The sequence below is a fragment of the Phaethon lepturus genome, unplaced genomic scaffold, assembly GCF_000687285.1.
Source record: "Phaethon lepturus isolate BGI_N335 unplaced genomic scaffold, ASM68728v1 scaffold8144, whole genome shotgun sequence".
NCBI classification, from domain to species: Eukaryota; Metazoa; Chordata; class Aves; order Phaethontiformes; family Phaethontidae; genus Phaethon; species Phaethon lepturus.
This window is the reverse complement of record NW_010532609.1, coordinates 26,068-44,325: the sequence shown is the minus strand read 5'-3', so window position 1 is coordinate 44,325 and position 18,258 is coordinate 26,068. Positions and strand designations below refer to the sequence as shown.

The 18,258-nt window shown below is 39.0% G+C and overlaps 1 protein-coding gene across 1 annotated transcript; it reads left to right on the top strand.

The window, feature by feature from the left end:
* The first annotated feature begins 1,725 nt into the window (after positions 1 to 1,725).
* On the top strand, positions 1,726 to 18,258 carry USP44 (ubiquitin specific peptidase 44). The gene is made up of 6 exons (XM_010284886.1): positions 1,726 to 1,836; positions 2,476 to 3,975; positions 15,534 to 15,732; positions 16,216 to 16,324; positions 17,122 to 17,327; positions 17,723 to 18,258. Exons 2-6 carry the CDS (start codon positions 2,557 to 2,559, stop codon positions 17,920 to 17,922), a joined length of 2,133 nt encoding a protein of 710 aa, XP_010283188.1. The 5' UTR covers positions 1,726 to 1,836; positions 2,476 to 2,556; the 3' UTR covers positions 17,923 to 18,258.

The window sequence follows — 18,258 nt, the reverse complement described above, 5'->3', positions numbered from 1 at the left end:
TTTGTGTTCTATTAGTTCTATTTCTTGTTGGCCCAAAAACACGAAGTCTTGTCTCTTAAAATCCTGTCTGCTGTATTTAATTCTTGCAGCACACTTTACATAGGTATTACCTTAATAGTTCAGGAAGAATTAGCATACATAATTCAAGTCTGAAATTTATGTGAATTTTATCAGTGTTAGAACAGCTCAGCTTTGGTGGGGAAAACAGGCTGTCAGACTAGGAGAAGACATGGGATAGCGCTAGTGGTCTTACTTATAAAGACAGTATAAAAAGCAAACTTAGTATGCACTATTTGTAGAAGAATCTCATTAGTAGCATACAAACAGACTGTGTTTTAGAAGGAATGAATGTTATGAATGCTAGCAAGCTGAAAATGTTCAGCAAACCATTATTTTTGTGATCAGTTGACCATAGCACACAAGGCATCTCGACCTCCCGTAATACACTGTAGCTGGTACTTAATTTGGGAATTACGGAATGGGTACCCAGAGGTCATGGCGTCTGAAGTTCTTCAGTGCAGTGAGTATGGACCGGAGACAACTCTTAATAAATTGAATGAGAATGGTTAATATGGGCATGTAAAACTTTATTAGGTTCACTGCAGCTGGCTCAGCTTCTTCTGCATTGCAGAGTAAGACCTACACAACACATGCAATGCTGGATACTGGTTATGTGCTTAGAGAGTTATTATAGCTCTTATGCTGGTATCTGCATTGTAAGATTTTGAAAAGCACTAGCCATGGGCCAATTAAGGAAACAAAGCCATTTTTTGTTAAAGCTTTTAATTACAGTTTTTATCTAAGTACCAGATGAAAATGCAAGCTGCTTTCCTATCCAGCTGCAACTTTTTACCAGTTTCCCTTCCTTAGCGGTGTCATGTCACTGTATGTTAGGGTTCCCTCAATCTAATGCTTACTCTAACCTAGAGATCTGTTCTAAATTGAGTAACCTATTCTTGTGTATTGCAGAACTGTAAAAATTGTGAAATATTAGCATATTTAAGGATAATAGCTGGAATATAATTTTTGGGGTTCTATCCAGAGTTGTCTAAATCCCTCAGTACTTTTGTAGTATGGTTTATTTATCTGTAAAACATAATATCGAGGTCCAGGATTCTATACAGCCTAGGCCCGGTCCACAGTATCTATGCATTTGTAATGGCATAATTTATCTCGCGTGGCATAGCCTGGATATTTGACAAACCCTTGGTACTCCTCAGGTGAAGAAACTTGTTTCATCTGGCAAGTACTGCGTGTAATGATACTGGTTGTCTGTGCTACTCAGTCCTTGTAGTCTGTTATATCACAGGCATGAACACCCCAGATCGAATGTAATCACTTCCTGATGCATCATCTGTCTCTAGATGATATCTCTCAACTAGAGATAGTCGAAAGAAAGATGGTTAAAAACATAAAGAAATAATGAACCACTGTCTCTTTAATTTTTGTTTGTCAGACCCTGCCTGTTTGTTTTAAGTAAATGCACCTTATAGGAGAAAGCAAATAAAGCAACTTTGAACAAATAAATGCTACCACATAAACTTATTAAAGGATGTAAGCCAGTGCTAGCCAAATTTTAAAATTATTTTTTGGAGACATGGATTAGAAAGATCTCTTCAAAATGCTGGTTATTATAAAGTTTGCAGCAGCTAAGGTAGAGATCTAATGGTATTTCTGCCTTGTGAAGAAATCAAATTCTGCTTTTCCAGGTCACTCTTTTTCTTTCAGAGGTGTTAGGATGACATGTTAAAATGTACTTATTGAAGATACATTATTGTAGAAAGCACTGGTATAATGGGCTTGCCTGAGCACAAAGGTGCAGTGATTTAATTGAAGGTGTGGTTTAATTAAGGGTTTGAGTTGCATAAAGCCTCATTTGTCTGAACTGTTGGCACTGTGTAAACATAATAAATTTAAGTGAACTTTGCACTTCTGCACCTGTATGCTTAGGGATAGAATTAATAGGAACATTTTAGAATCATAGAATCACAAAATGGTTTGGGCTGGAAGGGATCATCTAGTCCAACCCCCCTGGCATGGGGAGAAACATCTTCCACTAGATCAGGTTGCTCGGAGTCCTGTCTAGCCTGACCTTGGAACACTTGCAGGGATAGGGCACCCACAACTTCTCTGGACAACCTGTCCCATTTTAAGTTGTGTTTTGTATCCAAACTCTGTAACAGTGTCTTTTAACTAAATCAGTGCTCCTTTAAAAAAAACCCAGGCCTAATCTAAAGTGTAGCTGGTATTCTTCAGTCCTGATGAAGAAGGTACTGGGAATATAAACAGTGGTATTCAGACCATTTAGTCTGAACGTCGAACTGCTGTTGATGATGTTGACTGTGGCTCCATGTAACATCCATTAGTTAGATGGCGATCATGGTCTTAACCTCAAGTATGAGTTTGGTATACCAACACCTGTAAAAGTGATACAGATGGGTATTTATGAACTGTAACTTCTAACTTTTTTTTTAGTTGCAGATTGAAAGATCACGGACAGAAAATAGTTTGGATGATGTGTTTTGCCAGCGTCTCTCTGCAATTTCAGTTTTAACAATGGATAAGTGTAAGCACATAGGACGTCTGCGACTAGCCCAAGATCACTCCATTCTCAATCCTCAGAAATGGCATTGTGTGGACTGCAATACTACCGAATCTGTGTGGGCATGCCTCAGCTGCTCGCATGTGGCGTGTGGACGGTATATTGAAGAACATGCACTAAAGCACTTTCAGGAGAGCAGTCATCCAGTGGCATTGGAAGTAAATGAGCTATATGTTTTCTGTTATCTCTGTGATGATTATGTTCTTAATGATAATGCAACTGGTGATTTAAGACTGTTGAGAAGTACCTTAAGTGCAATCAAGAGTCAAAACTATGAGTGCACTACTCGAAGTGGGAGGACTTTGCGTTCTATGGGTACAAGTGATGATTCTTACCTTTCACATGGTGGAGCCCAAGCCTTGCTTCGGAATGAAGATCGCATGTTCACAGCTCTCTGGCACCGACGGCGTGCGTTCCTGGGCAAAATATTCAGATCATGGCTTGAGTTGACACCTACTGGAAAAAAGATTTTGGAAGAAGAAAGGCTTTGGGAAGAAGCAGAGGAAAGAAGGGATAAAGCTAGGAAGAGAAGACAAGAACGAAAGCGTGAGTTGAAAGCAGAGATGGAGAAGATGCCTCCAAGAAAGAGCAGTCGTTTACAAAATCAGATTAGAATGTCACCCTGCCTGCAAAAAAAATCACACATAGAATCTGTGGCAGAATTGAAAGAAATGTATACCTCAGATGAAGTAAGATTGAAAAAAATAAGTGACTCTCCAATTAAACGAAGGCCCACGGTGACTCCTGGCGTAACAGGACTGAGAAACCTGGGAAATACATGCTATATGAATTCTGTCCTGCAGGTATTAAGTCACTTACTTATTTTTCGAGAATGCTTCTTAAAGCTTGATCTCAACCAAACTCAGGAACTGCTGGCAACAGCAACCAATGGAAAAACCAGATCTTCATCTAAACACCTGTCAATAGCTGCCTCAACATTACATGTGAATGAGAACCAAGAGAAAGTAAAGAGATCATCTTCTGTGAGGCGGCCTAGCTTATCCTCTGGATTAAGTGGAGGAGCGTCAAAAAGTAGAAATATGGAACTTATTCAGCCCAGGGAACCCAGTTCAAAGCATATTTCTCTCTGTCATGAGCTGCATACTTTGTTCCAAGTTATGTGGTCTGGCAAATGGGCACTGGTGTCTCCTTTTGCCATGCTTCATTCTGTGTGGAGACTAATTCCAGCTTTCAGAGGATATGCCCAACAAGATGCTCAGGAATTTCTCTGTGAACTTTTGGATAAAGTGCAGCAGGAACTGGAGACTACGGGGACCAGATACCCAGCTCTCATCCCTGCTTCTCAAAGGAGACTTATAAAACAGGTTTTGAATGTGGTTAACAACATTTTTCATGGACAGCTATTAAGTCAGGTAAGGTTGGTGTGGGTGTGGTTTTTGTTTGTTTGTTTTTTTAAGGTGTGTAATGATTTGTAGTTATGGTTTTATACTGGTCAGTGATGGGCATGCTTCAAAGGTTAATACATTTATAACTACTGAGGAGGGATGGGGAGGATATAATACACACAATTTCAGAGGACAGGTCATTTGGGTACTCCTAAAACTTTCAGTAGAAGAGTCACCTGATAAACATAAGTGTTAAATTTGGTATTTTAAAGCACACCTTTGCAACTACTGAGAAATATCTGTCTTTGCTATTAAGCACCTAATAATTTGCAGGAAAAAGAATTTACAATTTTAAGTGTCTACCTTATCACTATAGTGATACTAGATAAAAGGTGTTAAAGAAGGTGTTAATCTCGTCTAAGTGGAAACTGATTAGGTAATGGATGCCAAGCAGGATATTATTTCAGCATATAGCTTGAATTTGAGATTCATTGCTACAGAGTAATTGCATGTCATGATGCTATGTAAGGGTGTACTGCTACTTCTTTTCTGTTACAACACAAAGATGGAGAAGGCTCTGTCAACACAGGAACCAAATTTGTGGGCTGGAGGCAATGGTTGTTTTCCTTCTGCCTGACTACTCCCCTTTTTTCTTCTTCTTCTTGGCTTCCTGTTAAGTACTTCAGCGTGTCCACTTACTTGTTATGCATATCCCAACTGTGTGCCTGTACAAATATCTGAGAAACTGACTGCACAAACAAATTCTGGTTTCTGCTGAATGAGTCTAAAAACTAACCACATTGCAGCAGGAACAGAGGTTGAGAAAGTCTTGGCCCCCTGGAATTGATCTTTAGCATGCATGCACACATTACTGAGGGAGTGCAGAAGCATTTGATGGATATGTTGTGTAAAGGAGAGAGGTTTAACACAAATTAACAAAAATGTGGATGTTCCCATTATTCTGACTAATTGATTGATGATTTAATATTTTGGTATGTGAAGCTAGGAAGTGGTTTTTGAGTAAGGAAGGATTGTTTACTGCTATGATACCGGTAAACTTTATAATGGCTGTTTGCAGCATATGTTAGCTTTCAGGTCATCTTACGTTTTGCATAACTACTAGAAACTGTTATATCTACTAATAAAACTGGATTATCCTCTACCTTCCATTTGGCCCAGTGTAAGAGCATTTCTGTTGGCATACATACTTCCTTTCCTCGGGGTAGTTAATGTATCTTGTATCAGAGTTGCGCTAATATAAGTGTCTAGTATATTATGTCATTAAAGCTTTCTATTTGAAAATCACATTCCTCTTCAAAACAGTAACTTTGTTATTAAAACAAAGTAATTGCTTAAGTATACTGGCAAGGTTTGGTTGCATTCCAAACCTTCTTACAGGATTCATTTTTTTGACAAATTTTCAAGGCTCTGAAGACAGAAGCATTACTTCAGTAGTACCACTTCTTTCACATGTTTCTAGCTTTGTTAGGTGAAGAGAGTTGTGACTAGAAACCCTCCCACCCTCCTGAAACCAGGGAGGGGAATAGTGAGAATTCACTCAAGTGTCATCGAGTAAGACTGAAAGGGAATTAAACCGTTTTGAGCTAGCCTGTGACTTCTGTGACTACAACACACAACTCTTTTACTGCAGCTGGTCAATGTCTGTGTGCAGAATACAGCCTTGATGAAATTCAGAATGCCTCAAGTGTGAGGAACAAGGAAAAGTGTATTGAGGCTGTTATCTGTAGTAATTTCTCCCTGGCTCATTAGGCAGTTCCCACAACACAGTGTCCCACACTTTACCTCTTAATGTTTCCTTTGTCTTCCACCACTCCTTTGTTTCAGTTTAGTCTTCACTAGCACTTTTGAACATAAGTATTAAAAGCAAAAGGCAACCCCTGAAGATTTACATTTCTTCCTTAATAAAATATATTCATGTCATCTTCATGATTCAGTCCCTGATGTTCAGGCACGGAAGGATGAGCTTTAAAAACACTTATTAGGCAATTACTTTCCTCTCCCTAATAAGATTCCTGCATCATGATTTCACTAGGCCTTTGTCAGTACTGGCGCAAACTGCTACAGTGAAGTTAAGAAAAAAGGCAAGAAAACATCCATGCAGAGCTGAAGGAAAATATGAAAGACTTCTTGCTATGTCATCACATCTTTGACAATGTCAGCTTTTAAAAGCATGAAGTGTATGCTTTGTCGTTGTAGGCTTAACTTTACCTACCTACAAGCTGTAATAGTATTATAGTTTCTCTCTAGAAGATAGCTGGAGCCATAGCCTGCTGCATTTATTAAAAACAGGTTGGGATTTTAGTCTAGAGTATTTAATAAGCTACATCTTAATTCAGTGGTTAAGGGGAATTGAGAAGCTTGTCTCTGTGCACAGTTGCCTTCTGTTTTAGGATCACTTAAAAAGTTGTTATACTTACTATCCCTTTGTACTGAAAATACCAGCTAAAAATACTTGATTCTGTGAGATACTCAAGTGCAGTGAAGTCAATCTCGACCTTCAAACCTCAGGAATACTATGAACTGCTCTTGATACAGTACACAGAGGAACACTTACAATGCAGATAAGCTGTATGTTTACTTAGGTTTCACATTACTTTCACATGTGCAATAAAACATTTTCCCTCTTCTTCTAGCTGTTCTATTCTAACTTAAAGGGAAGTAATAATCTTGAGTTTGCCATCAGTCTGTTGTTATTGAAATGGCCACCTGGTTCAGCACTAACTGAACTTTAGGATGTAAGAGTAAGAAATGAGAAAATTGGGTGTGTGAGAATCTGATGCAGATTACTTTTTGATAACTAGAAAAAGCCTTAAGTGTTGTCAAAACAATTGGATGTTTTATATGAGTTAGTTGTTTTTGTTTTGTTCTCAGCTGATTTAAAAGTAAGTATCCCTCATCTACTACTTTAAATCTTTGAGTAATTCTGGGAATGGCATGAGTGGATTGCCTCTTGACTTTACGTTATTTTTTATTTATTCCAATATCCTTTTTAGGATTACAGCTTTTTATTCTGCAGTACAGACTTCAATACCCAGTACATCTAAGGGAAATAAAGATAGGATATATAGCTACAAAACCCTTCCCCTCTATTCTTTCCTTTTTCACATGCTAGTCTTCCTCCAGTGACTGCCTGGAGAAAATTGTGCTATAGCACTTACTGCATTGGCAAAGGAGTCTGTATCTTGTAAACCTGTGCTTTCTTTCAGAGGCAGATCTGCTGGAACAGTGGCTCATCCCCATTGCGACAGTAAGCAGATGCAAATATGTCTATTAAAATCCCAGTTGTTTTCAATGCTTCAGTGCTTGTACTCTTGTGGAAGGTACTCACTGTCTCCTGCCCTTGATCCTGCGATGGGAAAGCAGAAAATACTGCACTATGAAGTTATGTTCCAGCAGTAAACTGACCCATACTGATCCACAGATCTTTGAAGTACATTTCAGGAGCTCAAGTAGGTTAGCTACCATCTCTTTCAGGAGTTTTTGGGCTTGTATTTTTAAATGGTCCCAGCTAAATAGCACAGTATGCAACAATTTTAAGGTATCTTTATTTTGAACTTTGTCCATCTTAAGCAAGGAAATGGGCAGGTATATTTTTTAAAATCCAGAAATTGAAATAACAAGTTTTAGTTTCCAAAGTAAATATATATTTTCAGCACTGCTTTGGGAAAATTGTGTCCCACATGTCCACAGAAATCATCCTAGCAGAAACCCTGGTGTGTGTAGTTACACCAGTAGTAAAATTTTTGTCAGGATGGCTTACACTGTGGGGGAGGGAGGCAGGGAAACTACTATGAAGTATTTATGAAAGCTGATCTAGACAATCTAGCTGATCTAGGAAGCTAGCCTAGCAGATTTAGGAAATGTGCTGATATTTATGCTGGCAAAATCTTATGTGTAGACACAGCTTTTACTTCTTGAACTTCACCTTTTTTAGCTATATTGGTTTACCCTTAGGATAACATTTAGTACACAGGTTTTAATTGCTTGAAAGTTAGAGGGCTATTTTAGATTGTATTTTTGAAGATTTTAATATTCACAAAAAGTCCAAGTCAAGACTATCAAGACATCAAAAATCATGAAAGAATAGAAATGTGGTTCTGATACGGCTGATTTGGAGGCCCTCTTGACATCGGAATGTATATAGCACATACACGTCTCAAATGAATTGCCCAATATAACTGTCTCTCAGCTCAAATCATACAGGATGAAACTTTCTGGAACTAAGAAGTTGCAGTTACTAAGGAAAACAGATACTGGATTTTTCATCTATCTTGTTCTTTTTGGCCACTGCATTGGTAAAACTTGTACCACTCTGTTGGTAAAACCTTAAAAATTTCCTGAAGTTCAAAATAAGCCTCTTGGCATGAAAATTAACAGGAAAAAAAGACTTTTCTGTAAGCCAGGCAGCATGATTCTGAGTATTTTTACCTATTCTTAAATAATGCCAAAATGTTCATTCAGATTATTGAATCTCTTAGTATTCTTAATTTGGTGTGTGAAGAGATGTAAAGGTGTATTTGAGTCTAATAATAACAAAATAACTTGTCAAAATAGTGGCTGAAGACAAAATTATTTTAGAAAGCTTTTTTGTTACCAAAGACTGCCTTCCCTCAGTTGCTTGGCTCTCATTCTTAGTTTTTCTGATAACTTCCTGACAGTTAGGTTCATGTGTACTTGTGTGCGTGCACATATGCATATTTTGGTGTGTGCACACCAAATTGTTGGGGTTGGAAAGGACCTCCGGGAATCATCTAGTCCAACGCTGCTCCAAACAGGGTCAGCTAGACCAGGTTACTCAGGGCTGCATGCGGTCGGGTTTGCAATAGCACCAAGGATGGAGACACCACGACCTCTCGGGGCAGCCTGTGCCAGTCCTAGACCATCCTCACAGTAAAAACTGTTTCTTCTTCTGTTCCAATCGAACCTCCTCAGTGTCTCAGGTTGTGCCTGTTTCTTCTTGTCCTGTCACTGGGCACCACTGAGATGAGCCTGGCTCAGTCCTCTTCCCTCCTCCCCATCAGGTGTTTATAGAAGAGGATAGGATGCCCCTGAGCTTCCCTTCTCCAGGCTGAACACTCCCAGCGCCCTCAGCCTCTCTTACGTCAGATGCTCCAAGCCCTTTCGTCATCTTCCGGGCCCTTTGGTGGACTCGGTCCAGTAAGTCCATCTCTCGTACTGGCAAAGGCAGCACTGGACCCAGCCCTCTCGCTGCATCCCACCAGGGTTGAGTAGAGGGCAAGGATCAGCTCCTTGACCTGCTGGCAGTGCTCTGCCTAATGCAGCCCCGGAGGCTGTTGGCCCGCTTAGCTGCAAGGGCATGTTCCTTGCTCATGGTCAGCTTGTCCCCTAGGATCCCTGGGGTCTTCTCTGGGGAGCTGCTTCCCAGCCTGTCCTGGCGCCGGGGGTTACTCCTGCCCAGGCGCAGGACCTGGCATTTCCCTTTCTGCATAAGGCTCCTGTTGGTCCACTTCCTCAGCCTGTCCAGGTCCCTCTGGCAGGCAGCACATCCCTCTGGCGTATCGTCTACTCCCGCCAGGTTTGTGTACTCTGCAGACTTGCTGAGGGGTTAATGGAATTGGCCCTGGTATCGACCCCGGGGTATACCAGTAGTGGCTGGACTCCAGCTGCATTTCATGCTGCTGACCACAATGCGTTGAGCCTGGCAGTTCATTCAGTTTTCAGTCGACCTTGCTGTCCATTTATCTAGCCTGCATGTCATTTTTTTCTGGGGGCATGTTATGGCATACTTGAAAGCCTCACTGAAGTAAGGATAAACATCATCCACTGTTTTCCATATTCATCCGCTGGTTTTCTGTACCAGTCACCTCACTGTAGGAAGAAGGCTATCAGGTTGGTCAAGCATGATTTTCCCATCATAAATCCATGGTGCCTGCTGCCAATCATCATCTTATCCTTAATATCTTTGGAAATGGCTTCCAGGATTATTTGCTCCATCAGCCTTCCCACAGATTGATTGTGACGCTGATTGGCTTGTAGTTCCTCAGATCCTACTTCCTGAAGACAGGAGTGACACTTGCTTTCTTCCTGTGCTTGGGAACCTCCCCTGATTGCCATGACCTTGCCAGGACCTTTCAAAGATGGAGGACGGCCTCACAACGCCATCAGCCAGCTCCTTCTGTCCTTTCAGTTTAGTCAGGGACAGTTTCTAATTCTAGGCAAGCAGAAGGATATTTTCAGTAGCTAAAAAAGGCCCAGTAACGAAAGAGAAAAAAAACCCTTTATGATGATTTACGTGAAAGCTGCTTGGCTATATAATTCAAGTAAGAAAATTAAATAATTCAAGTAAGAAAATGAATGTTGAATTATGAATTCAGTGTTTTACTGAACTGGTGCATGTTGCAAAGCAGTAAGTATTGTTGATGATTTCTTTATAGAGTGCTGTTGATTAAATTCAAATTTATTGTAAATTATCAAAGGAATACCTAGCCAATGTAATTTTAGCATCTTTTTGGAGGAGTGGTGAGGAACCCTTTAGAAACTGTTCTGTTCGGAGTGGCTTTTGAAAGTCTCTAGTGAGGATTCCACTGCTTTTGAATCTGGGCCCTACATAAAGCTCTTTGCCTAAATTTCTATTACAGCAACACCAAACAGCAGTGAAAGTGAAGAGCAGTGTCTATGTCGATTTAGTAACAAGTTTCTTCTGCAGCAAAGTTGTGATTAGTTAGCGTTTCTTCTTAGGACAAACCTATCTTGGGCTGTGAGTTTGTTATTTTTTCAGTAATTCACCATTTATTGTAGCAATGCCTAGTAAGAACTAGCTTTTGATTTCTCTAGGCATACTTTAAAAAAACCCCAACAAATGGTTTGATTACTTACTGATCATATTTAAGATAGAATCTGAGCAAAATGCTTCCCCGGGGCCCTGTGCAGCATGGCAGAATAACAGTGTACAGTGCTCAGAGAAATGAATATGCCAGAGGCCCAGAGAGTGAAGTAGTTCTAACCAACGTAGTATGTAAATTATGTTTAAAGTGTTAAAACTCAGTGCTTCTCCTTGCAAGTCTTGCTCCATTTATTTGCTCAATTGGTTTTTCAGGACAGATGGCTGAGAGAAGCAGAAATGTGCAATTATTTGGGTTGTTTGAAGCCCTTCAGTTTTGGGTAGTAAGCTGTGAGTTAAAGATTGAGGGAGAATGCTGAGGGAGACTATCATGCAGTGCTGTGTATTAAGCCTCACACTGAATAGACTATTAAAAACTATGAGAACTTCAGGTAGGTAATAGGAGGATTTGCACTTAGGCCATCCATGACCTGTATGCAGGGAGACTATCATGCAGTTCTGTGTATTAAGCCTCACACTGAATAGACTATTAAAAACTATGAGAACTTAAGGTAGGTAAATAGGAGGATTTGCACTTAGGCCATCCATTTCCTGTATGCTGATTTCTATATTCTGGTATTAGTCTCTGTGCTTTTACATGTTGCCTGAATTACAAAATGTTTCTTTCCAAATAGATGAAGGTGACATTTTAAGTTAATCTACAGGAGGCCATTGAATCACAGACCACAGTTTGCTGTGGTTGTGCTTATGTTTTTCTGTTAAATAGATACAGATAATTTTAATGATGTTGTATGCTCATTGCTACAAAGTTCAGTTATTTTTATAACTGAAGAAATACAGTATGGACTGTCACATGGAATCCCTTATTATAGCAGCATCCTAGAAATGCCATTCTACTTTGATTACTTTGCTGTGGAAAAACTCAATTACTACTCTTTCTCTATATGTCTCATATAATGAAACCTTCAATAGTAGTGAAAGCACAAAAAATGGATCTGGCCATCTTTCTGTTCTTAAAAACTAAAAAAGAATTAGAGCAGAGATAGTAACAGTTGTCTTTCTTCCATGCAAGTGCAGGGAACGTAGGCAAAACAGTTGATGATGGCGTTGGCTGCTTCTGCAGCAATATGTTAACTATTTTCTTTGGCTGCATTTAGGCTGAATGCCATCAGGGGCCGTGGCTGTCCGTCAAATTATTGTGGGCACAATGACACTTGTCTGAGTGGCCTCCATGCTTAGCTTGAATCAAGCAATTTGATACAGCTCTTTTCAATCTGGCCTTTGGCCCATGATTGAATACTGAGCTTTAACCAAACAATTGTATATAGTACCCATGTTTCAAGGCATGAGAGGCTGGTCAGGGTGGAACGTAAGGTAGCGTTTTCAGAGTAGCTGAAAACAGTAATTTACTTTCTTTGCTCTAACGTAAACCTCCCATGTAGCTTTGTTATAAATGACAACATTAAGGCTTCTTAAAGTAGCAATTATGGAATATAATGAGGAGGCGAAATCAAACTCTGAATTTGTAAAATATAGCCATAAAAAGATGCATGTCACTAACCAGATGGCTAGAGCTGTCTCACTTCCCTGTTACTGTTGTGCATGCCCGTACCGTAAAAAGTTCCATTGGACAGATAGGTGAAGTTGTTGCCAGCCCTTTTGCGTTCATGTTTGAGTGTTTTTGGTTTTTTTTTTTTTAATAAAAACCTCACATCTTGTTCAACCAACTTTTGAGCAGTTTATACAATTTCAGTGCTTTTCATGAAAAAAGAAAATCTGGGTTGTACTGGGTGAATGGTGGTGGAGTGTGAGATAAAGGAGTCCCATTTAGGACAGAAAGAGAAGTGATGGGAGTGTTGTGAAGCATGTGCGGATGGACAGGCCAGTGCAGATGAATTCCACAGAAGGGTAGGGATCCTCCTACTTGTTGAGTAATCCAATTTGTAAGCTCAGGCCTGGCTAAGAAAAACAATTCCAACCTTTGTTCCAGCTTTGATTTACCTCATTTACCACTGAGAGTGTGTCCAGGAGCAGTTAGCGCACACCGGCTGGTACGGCTGGGTGTATGCTTACCTGGATACATCAGGTTACTTGGCTGTTGGCAAGTACCCAAATCCCAGATGACTCTTAAGAGTTTAACTCTGCTTCAGCCTCATGGTGAGGAGGAGTGTTTTGCATTTGAGGAAGTAAGTGCACTTCTAGATCAGTACAGGAATTTGTCAACAGAAATCAGCTTTGCTCACAGTTGCATGATGAGATGAGAAGCAGCACTATCGCTTCAGTATATCTTTTGGATTTTTGAGAGCCAAAAATTGGAAGCTGGATCTATTATTTGTTTCTTTTGCTTTGGGATAGTACTTATTAACTAGCTGGGAAGGAGGATCTTAAAATAACCTAGATTATTAACATTACACACTAAATTTAAAACTTCAGAACTTGTCAACATTATCTGTACTGAGTTCATGCATGTACTTCATCCTGAGTCTGTTGATCTTCAGTGTGCATTCATGTGCAACAAATTCTTAAGTAACTCGTCAACTAAATAAACTTTCGGCCCAGCAAAATCACCCATTTGTACAGCAGAAATCTATTAGTCATTCCGTGTTTATGCTGGAGTTAGCTTGAACTGTGGCCAAACATACCATTTTGTCTCCAAGTCTAGATTCCAGCTCTAGAATTACTAATAGTTTGTGGCTTTGAAACGTTGCCAGATGTTAGCACTTACAAAAAAAGCTCCTGTCAGTGCAAATTAAAACAGAAGATTCTCCTCTCTTCTGCCATGTAAGTTTGAAGTTTTGTTTTCTAAGAAAGTGGCATTTTCCTCTTCTTGGAACTTAAAGCAACTAACGGTGTTCGTAACTCCACTGCTAAACGTGTGCTGGTATGCAAATACCCATGTGCATTAGGTAGCTAATGCATAGATAGTGTATAAGCTGTTGTAGCTAATGAATGCATGAAGTAATTACTCACAGAACACCTAGGAGGAAGGTACCATGAGGTGACAGATATGTCCTTGTATAAATGATCATGAGATAATAGACAAAGCAGGTTGAATAATTGTGTAACAGCAAACCTTTGGAGGAAAATAAAGGAGCTCTTGAAGAAAACAGTGTATTTTTACGCTTGAGTAGGCTTACTAACCTAACAGAAGAGAACTATACTGAATTTATGTAGAACAGCAACACAAAGGCGTGCCTGTAACAACAATATTTGGATCCTTCGTGGATTTTCATTCCTTTATTACTACGTCTTTGTATTAGTTGTTCCAAACAACTTGTGGTATTTTCCTGAACAGGAAGCATGCTTATAGAGATTTAATTTGGCAATTATTTACCCTTGTGGTGCAAACTGAAGGAGATATTTGATATTCCATTTACTGTAAAGCATGAATGGTGGTGTCTCATCACACGTGGCTGTTATTCTGAGCTGATAAACAACAAGTATCTTGACAGTAAGTTCTATATGAAAATGTTTAGTTCCTTTAATCTTTTTGGTGGAATGTTTAATTGTTGAGGAAGGAGGTGGGAACATGTTGGATGCTTCTGGAAGTTCTGTCAAAGCTATCTATCGGAGCCCAGTTAAAATTCAATTTATTTTCAGAATGCATCTTTTCTAGAGCAGTGAGGTTATTGCCGCTTAAGTTAGCGGTCAACTGCAACTTTTAAATCAACAGATATATTAACAGTAGAAAACTCAGGTAATTACTCTTCAGGATTGTATTGTACTTTGTTGCATTGAACATACTTAAGGTGAATGTATCTTTAGTCTCACACACACACGCTTGATATTTACTGATATTTCCTGATAGCCTTTATGAACTATGCTTGTTATAGTCTAAATGGAGTTTCACTGCTGTGTAGGTTCAGCTGCTGATAGAAGCTACTCATCCACATGGATCGTGGAAGGGTGGAGGTCCGCTGGAGGAAAACTCAAATGATGTGCCACTCTTCTATAAGCAGCTTGAGCTGGCTTTCAGAAGACTGCATTACAAGTCAACATCTAATGTGTTGCCATTCTAGCATAGAAGAGCTACTGCATTAACTTACTTTCCTAATTATTGAATGTTACCATAAATTAATTGTCCCCTGCTATATTATGTGCATTTTCCAGGTTGACTCACTTCACTTCTTGACATTTTATTTATGTTGTCTTACTGCTTGTCCTTTCCCTAGTGTGACGATGGATCCACTTACTGAAAGAAGAAATAAATTATTTTTACCTGTTAATTTTTCTTTGAAGAAGTGTGCTTCCTAATCCAGGCTTCCCTGGAAGACTTACAAAGTAAGAAGGATATGACTTTAAAATCCCCAGCTGTTGGGTTTTTTGTTTTGTTTTTGTTTTTAAATTAACCTAAACTATAGTTTCTCTCTTTCATGTAAATTTTCCTTTTGGAGTGTTTCGTTTTGGAGAAAAGATTCCCAAGACTCCCATCAGCTGCTTTCTCTTGGACAGTCCCAGACAGACCATTTTGACACTGCTTTTCTTTCTCAGTAAAACATAAGAACACTTACCTATTTGTGATAACAGTATTGGACATGCTGCTTCAGAGAAAAGAAGTTAGATGTATAATTTCTTTTAAGTGACTGTGTCTTGTCCTTGGTTGCATCAGTTATCTCTAGGGAAAAAAAAACATTTCCTTTTGTTTTGGTTTTGTGGTTTGGTGTTTTTTTTTTTGGTTTTTTTTTTTTAGAGCTATGTTATGGTACACTTTTAGCAAAGTAAGTTTTTGAGTATAAGCAACTGGTGAAATATTGTTTTACAGGTTACATGTCTTGCCTGTGACAATAAATCAAATACTGTAGAACCTTTCTGGGACCTGTCCCTGGAGTTTCCTGAGACGTATCACTGCAACGGCAAGGAGATGTCATCTCAGTATCCATGTCTGCTGACAGAAATGCTGGCCAAGTTTACAGAAACTGAAGCTTTGGAAGGAAAGATCTATGCATGTGATCAGTGCAACAGTGAGTAAAGGCAGTATGTACTCATGCATACGTTCTCTGTGTAAAATATAAAGTAAACTGCCAGTGAAAGTGTAGAAGGCAAATACTAAAAGTCTTGAAAGTATAATGCAAATAAAGTCCTCCTTATGTGCTGGTGTGGTCACTTGGCAGCTATTACTTACCACCTAGAAGATGGAATTGTTCAAAGGATGTTTTGAAGTGTGATGCTTCTCTTAGATAAAGTCTGATCACACACTAATGGGGATTCTGATATTCCCAGCTGAAGAACCCATCAGCTTTTTTTAAATTAAGGTGACTAACCTAAGTGACCACAAGTAGTTTATACTTACATCATAAAATAATTCTTGCAAAATGGCTCTCGGAGTGTGTCCTTTTTAAAGAGGCACGTACAGTAGCTATTTAGGTCCACATAAATTTGGTGGATAAATCTTAGGTTGTTACAAGGCTGTTGTCGAGATTTATATTGTGTGTGTTTGGCCCCAGCAAAACGAAGGAAGTTTTCTTCTAAACCAGTTATACTCACAGAAGCTCAGAAGCAGCTTATGGTGTGTCGACTACCTCAGGTTCTCAGATTACACCTTAAACGGTTTAGGTAAGTAGTACCACAACAAGCAGTGTTGCAAACTGACCCATTCAACTTTTGTTGTTTGGGATCAATGTTTTTCAGCATCAGTTTAATTTCTGTTTACTAGTGTGATGAGAAATAGTTATTAGAAACATCTTTTTCTTGTTTAATTTAAACAATAATAAGATGCTGTGTAAGTGGAGAATTGATCTTTTGGATTCCAGCTACTTGCTACTCTAATACCAAAATTATTTCATCCTTCTTTTCAGTCAAAACCTACTAACCTTGCTGTGAACTCTGTTGGTAAAAATTAATCTTGCGTTACCTTCAGGTAGAGTAAATGTTTATATTCACTAATGTACAAACTGAGGTTGTATTCAGTGGAAGTCCCACAGAACTTTCATAGAACCAAATACATTAATGTGTTAGCCCGAGGGTAAGGAAGTGGAGACTGCATCTCTGAACTTAGTCCACCCATTAGTACAGAGTCTGTCCCAAATACAAAGGAAATGAAAATGAGACAGAATAAAGGAGCAACACCAATGAGATATCATCTGTGGGAAATACTTCCCACTCACCGTTACACAGATCTTAAGATGGGTATTTGAGAAGAAGAGAATAGTAGGTACCATGGACACATTTTAAAAGACCTTAAGATAAAGGAGAAGTGAAAGAGGAAGCCTAGGGAAAAAAAAGTATGCAAATTAGCATTTATTTTGTGCACAAAGACAATAGTGAATATATCACTTATGTTAAAACATAATTCAGAGTGCCATGTTCTTTCTTTGCAAAAATGTAAGCTTTCATTTGACTTAACTTTCCAGGTGGTCGGGACGCAATCATCGTGAGAAGATTGGCGTACATGTTAATTTTGATCAAATGCTGAACATGGAGCCTTATTGCTGTAGAGAATCCCTCAAGTCTCTCCTACCTGACTGCTTTATCTACGACTTGTCTGCTGTGGTAATGCATCACGGGAAAGGATTTGGCTCAGGGCACTACACTGCCTACTGCTACAATTCAGAGGGAGGTAGGAACCAGCTGTGAAATAAGGAGTGTGGGAGAAAGGGGTGTTTGTCATGCTAGACTGATAAGCTTACTGTCTTTTCTCAAAAGCCAAAGGGAATCACTTGTAGCTGAAACTGCCTGGAATGAGAATTGCAGTTCTGTAGACCAAAAGAGTTCAATTCTTTTATTGGCTTGTTAAATGTGTTCTGGTGATAAACTGTACTGTAAATCCGAGGAAGCTAAGCTGAACTTTTAAAACATAGAAGCAAATATACTAGATCAGCTGAAACAATATAATGTTTCTCCACAACTTGTTAAATGGGACTGAACGCTAATTAATTATTAAATATACATTTTATAAGTATTTGATTACTTTGGTGTTCTGATGACGTTTTTTGGTGTATTTCTTCATTACAGGGTTTTGGGTACACTGCAATGATTCAAAACTCAACATGTGCACTATGGAAGAAGTATGCAAGGCTCAAGCCTACATTTTGTTTTACAGCCAACGACTTACTCAGGCAAATGGACATGGTAAAATACCATGTCCTAGCACAGCTGAAAGTCAGCCGCACACAGAATTAGCTGACTGTTCCATGGACAACAGTAGCAGCTAATCCAAAGCCAGTTAACTGTGTGTATGGTAAAGGTTTGAATTGTCATAACTATATATTTTTAAATGAAATGAAAGTACAGTATTGTACTTTTTTACTTTGAATCTGTGTACAATGTTTATATACTTTTGTATTAGTTAAAGTACTCTCTACAGTTGTTAGTAAAAGTTTTTATTGACAGTAAGAAACTTTCTAAGTACCTAGAATTTCAATACAGCTATTTTTTTAAGAAAAAGATTGCTATTTGCATTTAAGTCTTACCTCAGGCTGTTTTTTAAAGCTGGTTTTATATTTTGATAATCTTTTAATTGGTTTAGAAAAATGACTTTCAATGGGCAA

What these genes read in the sequence shown, in the direction of transcription:
- USP44 (XM_010284886.1), top strand. Translation starts at nt 2,557, where the DNA reads ATGGATAAGTGTAAGCACATAGGACGTCTGCGACTAGCCCAAGATCAC. An exon ending in TTACACCTTAAACGGTTTAG is followed by an intron (nt 16,325 to 17,121) that starts GTAAGTAGTACC and finishes TTAACTTTCCAG; the next exon opens with GTGGTCGGGACGCAATCATC. An exon ending in CTGCTACAATTCAGAGGGAG is followed by an intron (nt 17,328 to 17,722) that starts GTAGGAACCAGC and finishes TCTTCATTACAG; the next exon opens with GGTTTTGGGTACACTGCAAT.